The sequence below is a fragment of the Paramormyrops kingsleyae genome, unplaced genomic scaffold (genome assembly GCF_048594095.1).
Source record: "Paramormyrops kingsleyae isolate MSU_618 unplaced genomic scaffold, PKINGS_0.4 ups78, whole genome shotgun sequence".
NCBI classification, from domain to species: Eukaryota; Metazoa; Chordata; class Actinopteri; order Osteoglossiformes; family Mormyridae; genus Paramormyrops; species Paramormyrops kingsleyae.
The window spans coordinates 3965-20000 of record NW_027326016.1 but is presented as its reverse complement, the minus strand read 5'-3'; the positions used below and the strand labels follow the sequence as shown (position 1 = coordinate 20000).

The 16036-nt window shown below is 38.4% G+C and overlaps 1 protein-coding gene across 3 annotated transcripts in view; it reads left to right on the top strand.

Moving 5' to 3' along the window:
- Window positions 1-14487, top strand: part of LOC140586883 (death-associated protein kinase 2-like) — a 28429-nt gene extending 13942 nt beyond the window's left edge. For all 3 annotated transcript variants that reach the window (XM_072708372.1, XM_072708371.1, XM_072708370.1), the window contains 6 exons: window positions 823-849; window positions 1156-1308; window positions 4464-4509; window positions 4706-4795; window positions 11996-12082; window positions 13853-14487. In XM_072708372.1, the coding sequence (XP_072564473.1) occupies window positions 823-849; window positions 1156-1308; window positions 4464-4509; window positions 4706-4795; window positions 11996-12082; window positions 13853-13927 (478 nt within the window). In that variant the 3' untranslated portion in view covers window positions 13928-14487. The remainder of the gene's footprint in view (window positions 1-822; window positions 850-1155; window positions 1309-4463; window positions 4510-4705; window positions 4796-11995; window positions 12083-13852) is intronic.
- Window positions 14488-16036: the final 1549 nt, after the last annotated feature.

Here is a 16036-nt window from a genome sequence, read left to right as displayed (position 1 = left end):
GTGTGTGTATATATATATATATATATATGTATATGTATATATATGTGTATATGTATGTGTATATAATAAAAATAAACCCTGATCCTTTGCTTTGGGATATTGACCTCATAGAAGGTGTAGTAGCCGTTTATCAAACTGCAGCAGGTGTTTTGTTCAGTGAAACCCAGATCTTGAGTGAAGGTTTTTCCAGTTTTGCAAGTCATTTATGGACACAAGCACACAGACTGTGGGTTATTATTTATATCATCAATGCAATACAGTTGCAGTTCATATAACAATAAAGTAACTTACTTGCATTATAATTTCAGATAAGCAGAAATGGTTTGGATTTGGTAGGTACATTTGTTGTTAGCCACATTTTGGAGGAACTCACTTTTAGGCTGCATGATGACTTTCTGCAGGGCTAAGCTGTTTCTCACAAGTCAGTTTAGCTGTAGTGACTCCTACAGTTTTTTTTCATTGACAACCGTTACCAAAGTTTGGAAACATAACCCAATCCAGATGTTGTCTGTGGTACATTACAGCTTTTTACTAATCAAGAGCACAACATTATAGTGTATTTTTGCATAATTTGTGTTGGCCTCTCTTAAGATTAAAAATGTATATGCAATAAAGATTTATCTCCTTTTGTTTAGTTTCTACTTTGTTTTAATCTAATCTATAGCCCTGTAAATGTTGTATGTTGTGTGAATTACAGTTTATTGATATCTTGTTTATGTAACACATTGCGATTTCTAAGGCAGGAAAATGCTAGGAAAAATTATGAATAATTTTTTCAGTGCACTGCATAGGATTGAACTGAAACTGTTTATCTGTCTACAGGAGTATTGGTGTTATCACCTACATACTGTGAGTATGAAAAAAGAAAGTGTTGGAACTTTTTTTCAAAAAAACTTTTATATGTTACAAATGTAGCTACTACTTCAAGCATTTAGCTTTATAATAACCATAACACAACGTAGGTTATGCATATGGAAAGACTGTTCTGTAAATTCTTTGCAATTTCATGATGGGGCTTTTGGCTCTTCTAGCAACCTTGTACTCTGCAGTGGTTGGAGAATGGGTTATTTCTTCTTCAATCATGTAACCTGCCACAGAATGGCTTTTAACATCTATGTATTTAATTTCACTGTCACTGAATTTCCTCTTCGATAGGCTGAGTGGTATGTCCCCCTTCCAAGGAGATACAGATGAGGAGACTTTAAACAACATTGTAGCAATGAACTATGAAATTGAGGACAGATATTTTCCAGACACCAGTGAAAATGCTAAGGAATTTATCAAGAATCTGCTGGTGAAAGATCAGAGGTAATTACATTTTTTTGCCTGACTCATCATGGATGATTGAGTAGTTTGTGGACTGGGGGGGCAGGGAGGTCAGTTAAGAATTTCTGTGGGAAGAGACGGAAAGCCCAAATAAATATTAAAAGTAGCCACTGTAAAAGGCCTACCATTAGTGGTCTGTATTTGAATGCTAGGAGTATTAGAAACAAAATTAATGACTTAGAGGCTTTAATTTCTTCAGACAATTACTACATTATAGGAATAGCTGAAACATGAATGAGTGACAATGATGGTGATGAATATAATATGGATGGTTATCCGTTGTTCCGTAGAGACCGAATAGGCAAGAAGGGAGGTGGTGTTGCAGTATACGTAAAAGAAAACTTGCAGGCAAGGGAACTCACTGATAAAAAAAAAAATTCAGAAGCTGTATGGATAAAACTTGATGCTAAAGATTCAAATGGCCTAATTGTCGGGGTTTGTTATAGAGCACCTAATGTAGCTATAGAGGAAAGCAGAATGTTATATGATGATATCAGGATTATGAGTAATAAAAATTATGTGGTGGTTATGGGTGATTTTAATTTACCTGGGATACAGTGGGACACAGTCTCTGGCTCTTCTGTAGATGAACTTGAGATGGTGGAATTAGTACAGGATTGTTTTTTTACTCAGTTTGTTAATACTCCTACCAGGGGAGAAGCCCTTTTTTATCTTGTTTTCTCTAATAACCAGGATAGGATTGGAAAATTAGAGGTTTTAGACCCATTGTACGGTAGTGATCATAACATGGTTAAATTCGAGGTCAATTTTAGTGTCCGAAGAGCAAAGTCGAAATTAAAAGTATACAATGTTAGGAAGGCTAACTTTAATGGTATGAGACGGAAATTAGAAACTGTAAACTGGACAGAGTTAAATAACAAAACAGTTGAAGAGGCATGGGAATTTTTTAAAAGCACATTGTTGCAAGTGCAAGAGGACTTCACACCTGTTTCCAGCAAAACTAAATCTAGGAAACGACAACCAAGGTGGTTTACTAAGGAAATTAAGAATAAAGTCAGGAGGAAAAGGGCTCTGTTCCACAATTGGAAAATAACTAATGATTTCAAAATTAAGCAGGAGTATCTAAGTCTACAGGCAGAGTTAAAAAATAACATTAGGCTATCCAAGAGGGATGTAGAAAGAAAAATTGCATTGGAGGCTAAGGATGACAGTAAAGGTTTCTTCCAATATTTTAACTCCAAGAGAGCACTAAAAGCTGAAATCACTAATTTGCAGGTTATTAAGGGCCTTATAATTGATAGCGAAATTGATATAGTAAATGAGTTTAATGATTATTTTTCAAGGGTGTTCACAGTAGAGAACACAAGTAACTTACCACCGATTAATACAAATACAGCATCGTCTATGAGCAATATATGTATAACTGAGGTTGATGTGATACTAAGCCTAGCTAAACTCAAAATAAATAAATCGCAGGGCCCTGATGGCATCTTACCTATAGTCTTAAAAGAGATGAGGGATATTATTAGCCAACCTTTAACTTTAATATTCCAGAAATCGTTATCTGAGGGTGTGGTACCATCAGATTGGAAGCATGCTCTTGCTAAAGCTTAAAGCTGCAGGGATTTTAGGAACTGTGGCAGCTTGGATCGAAAACTGGCTAACTGACAGGAAGCAACGAGTAGTTATTAGAGGCACAATGTCACAGTGGGCCTCCGTTCATAGTGGGGTACCGCAGGGTTCAATTTTAGGACCACTATTGTTCCTAATTTACATTAATGATATTGACACAAATACATACAGTAAACTGGTTAAATTTGCAGATGTGTGTTTTCAGAATAACTTTCTCTGTAAGTTATTAATTAATACATTGTATGCATATTATATGCCATTGCTCCATTTCATACATATTAACAGAGAGAGCCCCTCACGATTCGTGCGCCAATGTCGTATGGATCATACAGGTACGCCGGCATTGTCTTCGGAGAAATTGTAGTTGGAGGGGCAGTGCTCATATAGGGCTGGCTTACGCAGAAACCTCGTCTTAACCAAGAACAAAAACTGCTCCGAGCAGTTTTGAGACTTAGCTTAAATTGCCATGGCAGCATGCCTCGACTAAAACCTACCCACCTTTTGTAGTACGGGTTAATCGCAAAGTTACAGTACACGACATGTCATCAAGTTACTTACAAAGTTACCCCGATAAGCCAGTAAACCCGCTTCGTAGTACAGGCCACCGATTTAGCACTGATTGAGACAACCTGATTTTGTCAACCCTGCGTTCCCAAATTAACTCCGGGTTAAATCTGATTTGGTTAAACCCCCTTCGTAGTACAGGCCACCGGTCCGTGTAGCATCACCAAACAACAAAATAAGAAGCTGCTCCCCCCGCATGCAAATCCGCTACTGATGACTGGCGGATTCTCGGTGAGATTTGATCGCGGTAACGCCATTCCAGGTTAGATTTAGAGTTGTGTTTTTTTTTTTTTTTTTGCATATACTGCAGAATGCTTTCCGGTCATTCCCCATGACCGGCTTAAGCCAGTCTTTAAATGACGGCTTCATATGACTAGCTAATTGCAGAGACTCTCCTAATATCAACACGTTAGATCACCCTGGCTCAACTGAGGTGAAAGGCAGAGAAATGGCGTCAGCGTCACTCTGATAGGCTATTAATTCCGACTCAGGTCCTGCTAGCACGTATATTATATTTTTTAAATACATGAAGTTATAATACATAGAAAATGGGAAACTCATAATATATTGAGGTGGACGATGAAAAATTTACTACCAAGTCAAATTCCATTTACTACCTTTTAATACCTTTCAAGGGCCTTAGTTTGGTTTGATTTCATTTACTACCTTTTACTATCGCGCGGACACCCTGCATACAAGTGAATGGAAGGTCCCCATTTAGATAGGTACGCCAACATGTGTGAGTGTGTGTGTGTGTGTGTGTGTGTCCTATAACAGACTGGAATCTTGCCCAAGCTGTTCTGCGGTCTTCTGCCCGGTATTTCCTGGGATAGATTTCTGCTAGTATAGAAACTGAGCCATGGGCAAAAAACAAGTGTGTAGAAGGATGTTTGGATGTATATCTGTTTGGCAAGTTTTTCATTACAACAAGTATCTATTAATGTTACAAGGAAATTCATTTTGAGTTTGTGTTTGTACAGTGGGAGGATGACTGCTGAAGAGTGTCTTCACCACCCCTGGATCAAGGTGAGCATGGGTGGCTGTAGGGAAGGAGAAGCTAGAGGAGGGATTCAGTGGTTAATGAAATCAATACCATCCCTGGATCAAGGTGAGCATGGGTGGCTGTAGGGAAGGAGAAGCTAGAGGAGGGATTCAGTGGTTAATGAAATCAATACCATACCCATTACTGCTGCTCTTACCTTTTTCATCTGTCTCTCCATAGCCTCTCTCAAGGACACAGCAAAAAATAAGAAAGCGTTCTTCCATCAACATGAAGAACTTCAAGAAATTCAATGCTAAGAGGAAGTGGAAGGTGAGGATAGCCATCACCACATATGACCATTTAAAAAATGAATGAAAAAGAGGTGGCTGTTTTTTATTTTATACAGTGGTACCTCGAAACTCAAACTTAATCCGTTCAGAACTCCAGATCGAATCGAAAGTTCTGATCGAATTTTCACCATAAGAAATAATGGAAAACCAATTAATTGGTTCCTGGCCCCAAAAAATTACACCTTAAATATGTTGTGTGTGTTTGTTTTTTTTTTTTTTAGCATTTAAACACAAAATGAATCGGATAAAACAAGAGCATATACTGTACTAAACATATCTAAGCACATTTATCAAAACAGTAATTTTTAAAGTAAGAAAATAAATGTATCCAAACAATTTGTAAAGTTAAAAAAAACAATTCCTTTATGATAAGAAGGCCTATGATGTCATCTACTTAGATTTCCAAAAGGCTTTTGATGTTGTCCCCCACAAGAGGCTGTCACTTAAACTCAAAGCGACAGGTATTTTAGGAACTGTAGTGACCTGGATTGATAACTGGTTAACGGATAGGAAGCAGCGAGTAGTTATAAGAGGCTCAATGTCACAGTGGGCCTGCGTTCATAGTGGGGTTCAATTTTAGGACCACTATTGTTCCTAATTTACATAAATGATATAGACACCAATATATACAGTAAACTGGTGAAATTTGCAGATGACACCAAGGTGGGTGGTGTAGCAGATACTGAACTAGCGGCTCAGCAGCTACAGCGGGATCTTAATTTAATTAGTGACTGGGCCGACACCTGGCAGATGAAATTTAACATAGACAAATGTAAGGTACTCCATATAGGGAGCAGAAATATAAAGTACATGTATTTTATGGGACCTACTGAAATAAAGGTAGCTGATTATGAGAAAGACCTTGGTGTATATGTTGATGCTTCCATGTCTCATTCTCGCCAGTGCGGGGAAGCAATAAAAAAGGCCAATAGGATGTTGGGGTATATCTCCAAGTGTGTGGAGTTTAAGTCAAGGGAGGTAATGCTAAGATTATACAATTCCTTGGTGCGACCTCACCTAGAATATTGTGTGCAGGTTTGGTAACCATATCTTAAAAAGGACATTGTGGCCTTAGAAAAGATGCAGCGTAGGGCCACAAGAATGATTCCTGGTCTTAGAGGAATGTCATACGAGGAAAGGTTATTTGAGCTAAATCTGTTCAGCCTCAAGCAAAGGAGACTGAGGGGGGACATGATCCAGGTCTATAAGATTCTAACAGGTTTGGATGCTGTTCAATCGAATAGTTACTTCAGTATTAGTTCAAATACAAGAACTCGTGGCCATAGGTGGAAATTAGCGGGAGAACATTTCAAACTGGATTTAAGGAAGCACTTCTTTACACAGCGTGTAGTCAGAGTATGGAATAGTCTTCCTGATAACATAGTGCAAGCTGAATCCTTGGGTTCCTTTAAATCAGAGCTAGATAAGATTTTAACAACTCTGAGCTATTAGTTAACTCTATGGAGTGAACCAGGGGCCCCTTGCATGGGGGGGCATTTCTTCCCTCTTTGGAATAATTACCTTATAACTTCAGATATAAAAGTCACAGACACATGCCTGATACCTAAAATCAAAGTTGACCCCTTTACAATTGATTGTAGGAAGTTCAATATCGAAATGAATAACCTGTGTATAATTTATGGACATGCGAATATAACAAAAACAGCTGGAAAAATACAAAATCTGTCTTTGTGTCTTGGATTTTTGTAAATATTTCAAAAACTACATGATGGAATAGGTCCAATTTTAAAAATCTGGTTCCCAAACTTGTTTTCTACATGTGTGCCCAATTTCATATCATTTGATGCAGCCCAACAGGTTTTACGGAGGAAAGAGCAAATGGTGCAACTGGGAGCTTTTCCTATCCAAAACCTAACCTAAACTAATCTGAAACCTATCCAAAATGGCAATAGTGTAACTAGCAGTGTTTTTTGGGGTAGCAACTTTCTTTCTAAATGCATTACCACTTATAGGTCATAAGTAACAATTTGTCACACATCATCACCACACATTTGTAGGAAAATCTATATTTTATTCACACGACTTGTGCCAAACCTATCCAAAACCTATCCAAACTGGCCACAGTGTAACTAGCAGTGTTTTTTGGGGTAGCGTCTTTCTTTCGAAATGCATTACCACTTATGGGTCATAAGTAACATTTTGTCACACAACATCACCACACATTTGTAGGAAAATCTATATTTTATTCACACGACTTGTGCCAAACCTATCCAAAACCTATCCAAAATGGCCGCAGTGTAACTAGCAGTGTTTTGTGATAGCGTCTTTCTTTCTAAATGCATTACCACTTATGGGTCATAAGAAACATTTTGTTTCTAACCCTAACCCTGCATAACTGTGCCCAAACAAAGCCCGACAAGTGCCCCGCATAACTGTGCCCAAACAAAGCCCGACAAGTGCCCCGCATAACTTTGCCCAGACAAAGCCGACAAGTGCCCCGCATAACTTTGCCCAGACAAAGCCGACAAGTACCGTACATAATGTTGCCCAAACAAAGCCGACAAGTACTGTACATAACTTTGCTCAAACAAGGCCAACAAGTGCCCCGCATAACTTTGCCCAAACAAAGCCCCGCGTAACTTTGCCCAAGTGAAAGCCAAAAGCGCTGCATTACTTTGCACACTTCAAAGCTTGACAAAGGCGATGCGGAACTTTTCCCAATGTACCACAATACAAGTGTTACCAAAGCAAATGTTAATTGTAATTTGCTGAATCACGGAATTATAAAAATCTATAGAATAAAAGAGTAAAATGTAAACTGTAAATAAATGTACTTATGTCGGGCATTGCATCCTCTCCGCGCAAAAAAGCGTCCTCCTCCATCGAATCAATGGATAAAAGCGACACTTTCTTCCCCCGATCCACTCATCAAAATCATCTTCTGTGCTTTCTCAACAGTGAAAGTCATCCGAGCCATTTTTCTTCAGTCAAAAAAGTTGTTGTCCGAAAATAACTGGGTAAACTCACGGAGACTACGTGCGCAATGCGTACTCGAGACACTCCCACAAATACTGCACCTGCAGAGAATAAGTTGCGCATTCATGTCCCCAGCGTGAAAAACAATGCCCAATCAGCACATCCCATACCATTTTGCAAACCTTAGACACACCTCTATTGGATGAAGCAAATGACACTGTAATTTGATGTTCATGTAAAAAGTTTATTATGGTGAAACATAACCATGGGCAAAGGTTCAGTGCGTAAAAAATAATGTGCTAGCAGGGAAGCAGGGCATATATCTGAAAAAATACTTGACAATGAAGGATTACAGTGATTGATTTATGTACATAAGAGATCAAGCTTTCAAACGAGGTTAACTTTGTCATTTTATTCATTGGTTTTCTTCTAAAACTCCGAAGATAAAAAACATTGCACGAATGTACAGAATGCCGACTGACATTTTTCCGCGATGAGTGAGCAAGCTATTTGAGAGCATTACAGTCATATTTATGGAAAAATGCGTGTTTTGTCTTAATACTGTGACGGTTTATGAATTATTGGCCGTGAAAGAAATAGTTTGAAGTGCTTAGTTTTCATTTTATTAACACTTATATTTTACTTCCTGACACTCGACCCGTTTAAAGATGGCTACCATGGTCATTTTATTTTTACTTGTTACAAAAAAACCATGGCACAAAAATTAAGCAACTTTCTACAGATATTATCTGAAAGGTTTTTTGTAGTGTAACAAGCCGTTTTTGGTTGATTTGATACATTTGTTTCTTTTATTGAACGTCATTTTTTTTTGTTATTGAAAATTTGGACATATGCGTCCGAACCACTAGGCGGTGACAGTGAAAGAGTTCCCCAAGCGAGCTCGATGGGCCGAATGGCCTCCTCTCGTTTGTATAGTTCTTATGTTCTTAATATGTCCTGCCCCGATCGTCCGCGCTTTCCGTGTGCCACGCCCCCTCGTTACCCCCATGTGGAATCCCCGTGTGATCAGCTGTTTCTGGTTGTTGTCATTAGTCCTCTGTATTTAGTCTGCGTTTCAGTTTGTTTCCCCTGTCTGGTCATTGTATTGTCCGTCTGCGTTTTTCCTGCCTTACCTGTAATTAAACCCCATATTCCCAGATACCCTGATGTCTGCGTCTTTGTCTACGTTCTGTCCCCGCTCGGCAGGACAATATTATTATAATTAAAAGTATTAATGGTTTATTGTTAATATTAAAATAATAAGAAATCTTTATTTTATTATATAATAATTACTGTTACTGTCTTTCATTGTCTAAATGTATTTTTACTGTTTACAAATATGTATTCAGCTAGTGTAAACATTAGGGCTGCCCCCGACTAGAGATATTCCTAGTCGACTAACACTCCTGCATTTTAGCGATTTAGTCGAATAATCGTTAATTTATGATATTAATATAATAACTTGCGTATATACAAGGAAAGGTACAGTCCAAGTTGAAATTTAACATTTCCATATGACAGAAAATGCTAAAGCATGATATTAGCGCGTTCAAAATGAAAATTAAGCGCTTAAAACAGAATAGTAAAGCGTTTAAAGTATACAGCGCTTACGGACACAAAAATCAGTGGCCGGAATGTTATATGCTAATTATAACATAAAAACAGCAATCAGACTGCCTGTGCATTTTAATAATTTATTATCAAAAATACAAACTGTAACAGTTACATGTCAAACAAACAAACAAAAAAAAAAAACCAGTTTTGAATAAAATAAACTAAAATTTAGTTAGTTTAGAAGACAGAACTAGCAAAAGAAATTGACACGAGATGGCAACTGACGGAAAATATCGCGACCAGCATTTATATACGAGCTGCTGTCTTAGACCCACGTTTTAAGAGCTTGTCATTCTTTGACCAACACGAACGAGAAGATTCGTACTCCACAGTGTCGGATCTGGCAGAAAGTTTATCTACAGAAGCTGCGCCAGAAAGTGATCATGACAGCATTAGCCCTGCAGAGGAGGGTGAGCCCGAACTGAAAAAGGAAAAGCAGGCCGAGATATCCATGCTGATGGCCATTGATGAGGAGGAGCATGCAGAAGAGAAGGATGAACTAAAAATGTACTTGGCAGATAAAACAAAGGTTGATTCGGGACCATTGGCATGGTGGCAAAAAAATGAACATCGATATCCAAAGCTCGCTAAAGCAGCTAAACGCCTCCACTGTATCCCTTCCACATCCACTCCATCAGAGCGCATCTTTTCAAAGGCCAGCTTCATTGTGAACAAGTCGAGAAGCTCCCTTCTTCCCAACAATGTGGACAAGCTGGTGTTCCTCTCACATAATATGAAAAAAATAAAATCGAATTGAAAGCTTAGGTAAGAATGCTTAATTTCCTTTTTGTAGTGTTTCTGTTTGCTATCCGTTAGGCTATAAAAAAAAAGGGTATTTTTATAACGGGTAGGCTATACAAATAAATAAATAGGCTACATATTATTTTATTTATTTGTTTTTATATAATGCAGAAGTTGTTTTTTATTCTGTTAGAAAAATTAGTCTAATGTTTGCAATTTGTTGTTTCAGGTCAAGACTCATCCGTCGTCTTAATGGCAGTTTGCGGCTTTGCTCTGATATTTTTGATTTGTATTAGTGTTCTTTAAATTATTTGTTCCACATTTTGTCTTAAATATAGTTGTTCTAAACAATTTAATCAAATACTTAGGCTGTTAATTTGTTTGCCTTCTTTTTTATTCTAAGTTTTGGTGTTGTGCGATGTGCCATGTGCATTTATTAAATTGTTCGTTTTTGTTAATTTTCCTTTTGAACAATATAAAAATTATATTAATTTTCAAAATTAATAATCCCACACTTTGGAGTTTTTTCCTGACATAATTATTAGCATCAGCCAGACACCTCTCCCACAAGTGCACTTTGGTATACCGCGAGGCACGAGATCGCGTTGATCTCTCATTGCTTTGATGTCATACACTGACTGCGCAGCCCCTGATTGCCTAATTTCACGTGAATTTTTTTGCGACTAACCGACTAATGAAAATGTATTCGACCAAGCCCTCTTCATATCGACTAACGTTTAGTCGACTATTTGGGGGCAGCCCTAGTAAACATGCACGATGCTATCACAGCGAATGCAAAGCTGAGACTGAAGCGTTACCCTTTGTTTGCGCAGAGACGTGCCGCGTGACTCAATTCCCTGTGTGTACAAGTTATCTTAGGTCGGTGTTCACGGTTTGACTTCTGAGATTCAGATCAAGCTCTAGGTAATTTTTTTTCGAACTGGTTGATTCGACTTTTAAGAAATTCGAGTTCTAATGAGTTCGAGAACTGAGGTACCACTGTACTTGCTTCATGAACCTAACTACAGAGGTGAAGCCAAATGATTAGGTAGAATTTTGCCAACTAGTGACATTTTGTATAATGCAGTGTGACACATACAATGCTGTGCAAAAGTCTTAGGCCAGGGGTGGCCAATCTTATCCACCAAGGGCCAGTGTGCATGCAGGTTTTTGGAATAACCTTTAGGTCAGCTGCTCAAACTCAGGTGTGAGGGCTTTTCGGCCAATCAGTCCTGTAATTAGTTATCTAATTGTGGAGTTGCAGCAAAAACCAACATACACAACAGCCCTTTCTATATAAGACTGACACTCCTGTCTTAGGTAGTCAAAGGAAATGTTTAAAGCTGTTAATCTGAATAGCAAGGGAATATGTGCTCAGAATAAAAAACACAATTTAACACTACATATGAACATAGGAAAATTAGGAGTGGCACAACAGAAACTAACAAGTATATCCTTTGTTCTCCAAAAAGTTACTGATATCTAGTTGGATGGCTAGCAGAAGACGGCTTCAGAGGCACCCCAGCCATTACATGTATTCATTAAATTTCACCATCAGCTCAATTCATTAATTTAATTAGTTTAAAGAGTCAATGAAGCATTAATTACCCATATGAGGTGGGGTAGTGATCGAGTCTAAAAATACATGCATATATTGGACAGTTACTCTAAATATTGGGATGACTGTAGGAGAAGTCTGAAAATGGAAGCTGACACACTTTTACAGACATAATGTCAGTTTTATACGAGCACGTCATTTGAACATCATTTTCTTTGTCTGCTTAAGACTTAATGTCACATATACAAATTTCTAGTGTTTCAGATACCATTCATATACAACTGCCTATTCATACATCTGTCTCTTTTCATTTGTTTTCTTCCTGTACAGCTGTCCTATAACATGGTGTTGATATGTTACCGCCTAAACCAGCTACATTCGTTACGCCAGAAGGCAGCCCAGGGATACTGGGAGCAGGTGAGAATTTGTTGCAGGAGGAGATGGCAGTCTGAACTCTAGACTGTTTGTGCAGAATCATTCCTAAAAGTCATCTCATCTGAAATACTTTGTCTTCTCAGAATCCCTCTCAGTGAGTGGTTGGAACAGAATAACATGAAAGAATAAGTGAAAAATAAGTGTTGAGTCCTATTTGGACAGGGTTAGTTTTTTTCTGGGAGAATTAAAGCAATTATCAACTATGTCCGTAATTTTAATCCAGTCCAAATCTGCCCTGTCTGTAATTATTACAAGCCTCCAGAATAAAAATTCTATTGAAGAATAGAATATTTGAAGACATGTACAACATAAATGAATTAGATAATGTGAAATAATTCTAAAATAGAATTTGTTTACTCATACAATGCACCTGGTAGTCTGTCAGCATTCATTAAGAATTGATTCCAATCCTTGGTTAATTTCTGTCTGATACTTCCTGGGTGCAGGTTACTTGCCAAATGAGTCTATGAAAATCCTTCACTTTTTGACAAGTAGGTGACCTAATAGCTCTAATAGCTGCACCCCTGACACCCCCCACTTTTATTGGCAGCGAATTTGAATTTTCACTTGTGCTTCTTACTTAGCTAGCTGACCATTACGGTCAGGAAATGGTAACTGCAAGGACTACAGAAATCAATGAAAATTTGTTTTTCCCTTACTAAAACACCCTGTCACACCCTGGAAGAAAAAAAGAGGATAAAGCAGTCAGCAAGTAATCAAGTGCTGGGTATACTCATTTGTAAACTACTGTATGGTTGGGAGGAAAAAGTTCTGTTTTTATTGTGGTTTATTAGTATGTTAAGTGGATAGGTCTACCAAAAATTAAAATTCTGTTGTAATTTGTGTTCTATTCGAGTCAACTGATGTTAAAACAAATCCCATCCGTTCTTGTTATCTCTGCTATCTCTGGCAATTTGGGTTAATTACACGCATTTCTTATCCCATCTGAATCAGCCAATTAATTCAGTCTTATATACTGAACCTCCTCAGGTAAAACTAATCCCATCTAAAAGGGCTTCGGGTTCCATGTGTGAACCAGGGTTCCAAGGTGATTTAGTGTGTACTGTTCTGGCCACAAGTTCATTGGTTCTCTTTAAGACCTTGATGTGCGATATGTGGACCGACATTCACTCAAGGTTACACCCTACCTTAATGTCCTGCGCTTCTCAGAGTGGGCCTTTGGGGAACTGGATTATTTGTCATTAAAAGAGCCATATTATGCTTTTCTTTGTTCATGTTTTATTTTTGGGGCCTACTAGAATAGATTTACACGATTCAATGTTCCAAAACACATTATGTTTCTCATACTGCCACTCTGTCTATAACTCTGTCTGAAATGCCCTGTTGGAGCTGTAAATCCCACCCTTGGTGAGCCTACTGTGCTCTGATTGGTCAGCTTGCCCTACACGTTCTGCCCCTGTCTGAAAAACTTGCTGCACAGGCTGTGGGTTGTATGAGGGTGTGCCAAGCTTGCAGGTAGGTGACCAATAAAGATTGTATTATGAGGTGACCTAACATGTCATGGAAGTAAGGGCAGGAATTCCACTGAGATGTTTCAGGCAGATTATAGAACAGTTATTCCCTTTGGTGTGTACTTTGCAGAGTGTTATATTGCGCATACAGCAATATAACAAACTAAAGGAAGGGGAAAATCGAGAAAAGCATAATAGGTCCCTTTAAAAATGGATGGATGTATGTGAGCTAGATGACAGACAGGATTCCCTGAGACTCAGCTCTGTTTCTCCCCCCCAGAAGGCAGACAGTGACCAGGAGGAGGCACTGGCCAAGCCAATTTCCCTGAATCTCCAAAGATGCAACAGCAGATAATCATGGGGACTGAGAGATTGCGAGAGGACCACTGTCCTACTTGGATGGGTGTGGCATGTACCAACATGAAGTGGCTGTACTTTGTGTTTAAGTAGCATGATACACCAGAAAAGCTGGTTTCATATTAGCCACATTCTCTGCACAGCTTACAGAATGTATTAGACTAGTTTACTCCCAAATGTCTTCAACATGGTCAATGATATGTGGCTAATATTTAATTTTTTTTTTCATAGTTCTTTCATGATTAGTACTTGTATTTATTTTTTTAAAAAACTATTACTTTTTTTCTGTAAATGTATTTCTAACAACTGGATTCTGAGAGAGCTCTGCACAAGAATTCCAATGTGCCTGTAATGTTGGTTTTATGCACAAATGGCAAATAAAAATCTCGTATCATATCGTAATGACTTATTGGCAGTTTTAGGATGTATGCCATTGTGCGTATAGTAGTTTAACATGCCTTATGTAATATACATTATGACAGATTAGGAATGCCATAATCTATTTTAATAATTCTGTTCTTTCTGCCTTTTATTTAAAATAAAATGTGTGCAAATGTATGTGAATGCAGTACTTAAAGTGTTTGTATACTAACCTGAAACGAGCACTAACAACTTCCCTGCATGCCATTTACAAGGTTGGCAGACTTAAAGCTGGTTCAAACTTCTCCGCACAAGTGCAACATTCGCTCATCCACTCTGCGTATGCAGACGGAAATGTTCTCCAGTCAAGCCGCATACTTTGCACATGCGTACGTGTTGTATTTCTATTATTATTATAATTATTAATTATAATCGTATAAATTATTCTGATATTTTCTGCACATATACCACAACAGTGAGGTTTGTGTCTGTTTCTCTAAGTTTTACAAATTCAGAGGGCCAGCTCAAAGGCTTGCCAACTGGCTGGAATGAGACTTTTACTTCGCGACAAGTCTGTCCTCACATACACACGCATTTGCATGCATGTAACAGTTTTATTACCTTGTAAATGGTCTGTAGGGTTTGCAAACTACCCCAATGTTCATCAAAAACATCCATGTTCATATTTAATGTAGCAAATCGATCATGCGTAGTGTATCCAGAGCATACATCACTGCATGGACACAAATTTGGAGTGCAGCAGGTGCTTGTTCGCGGAGATGCACAGTGACATCAAACTAGTCATAAACGTTTGAGCAGACACATCCGCTAGTACACGTGTGGGAAATATGAACCAGCCTTCAGATAACACTCTCTCCACACGTTTAACTAGGCTAGTATTAAGTACAGTAGGTGGACCATTTCACCAAACCCGTGCAATTTCTGTCCCCAGGACATTATAATACATATATATGCATGAAAAGTTGCTCTTTTATACATGTTATTCTTAAGCAAAGTATCATCCACAATGTCCTCATTGCAAATCAAACATACATAATGTAAAACATTAAGGAAAAATAGAGTATGTCACCTATCCCTGCTCACTAATGCTACACTTCACCATGAAATATAATTAAAAACCTTAAAAACCTTAAAATCCTTATTCTTTTTGCATTGTCTTGTGACAGTATTTGCCATTTATTCTTTAAATATATTTTCCTTATGGTAAATCAATAATATGCTAGTTAAAATACACATTTTAGTCATGTACCGGGTCATGTACCTTTAACTGTCAGAGAGCTAATAGGGTCAGGCCTGTTGGGGATCAGGGCTGGTGTAGTGTTGAGATGTTGCCCGCTGCATATCAGCACTTGGTCCCAGTTTGACACAACCCATCTGAGTAGGCCCAAGGAAGGTCTTGTCTCTCTGGCAAGACGACCATCTTCCTTTGCGGTCAGGGGAGCTTCAAAAACTCTGCATTTCGGTGGTGGCTCTCTCTGAGGTACAGAGCGTGGACAGTGGCCAGACCTCTGAAGGTAGGTGCACTTGCTTTTGGTCTGGTCGCTCTGATGGCTACCATACTCAGGGTGTAGCTGTTGCTGTGGTGGATCTGCTCCTCCTGACGATTCTGATGTCAATCCTTTCAAAGAGTGTATTATGAGACCTAAGTGAAGGCACTCCTTGGGTGTCTTGTCTGTTGTCTCAGTGTATGCTCCAACCACGGTGAGTGATGTCTCGTTAAGGGAGA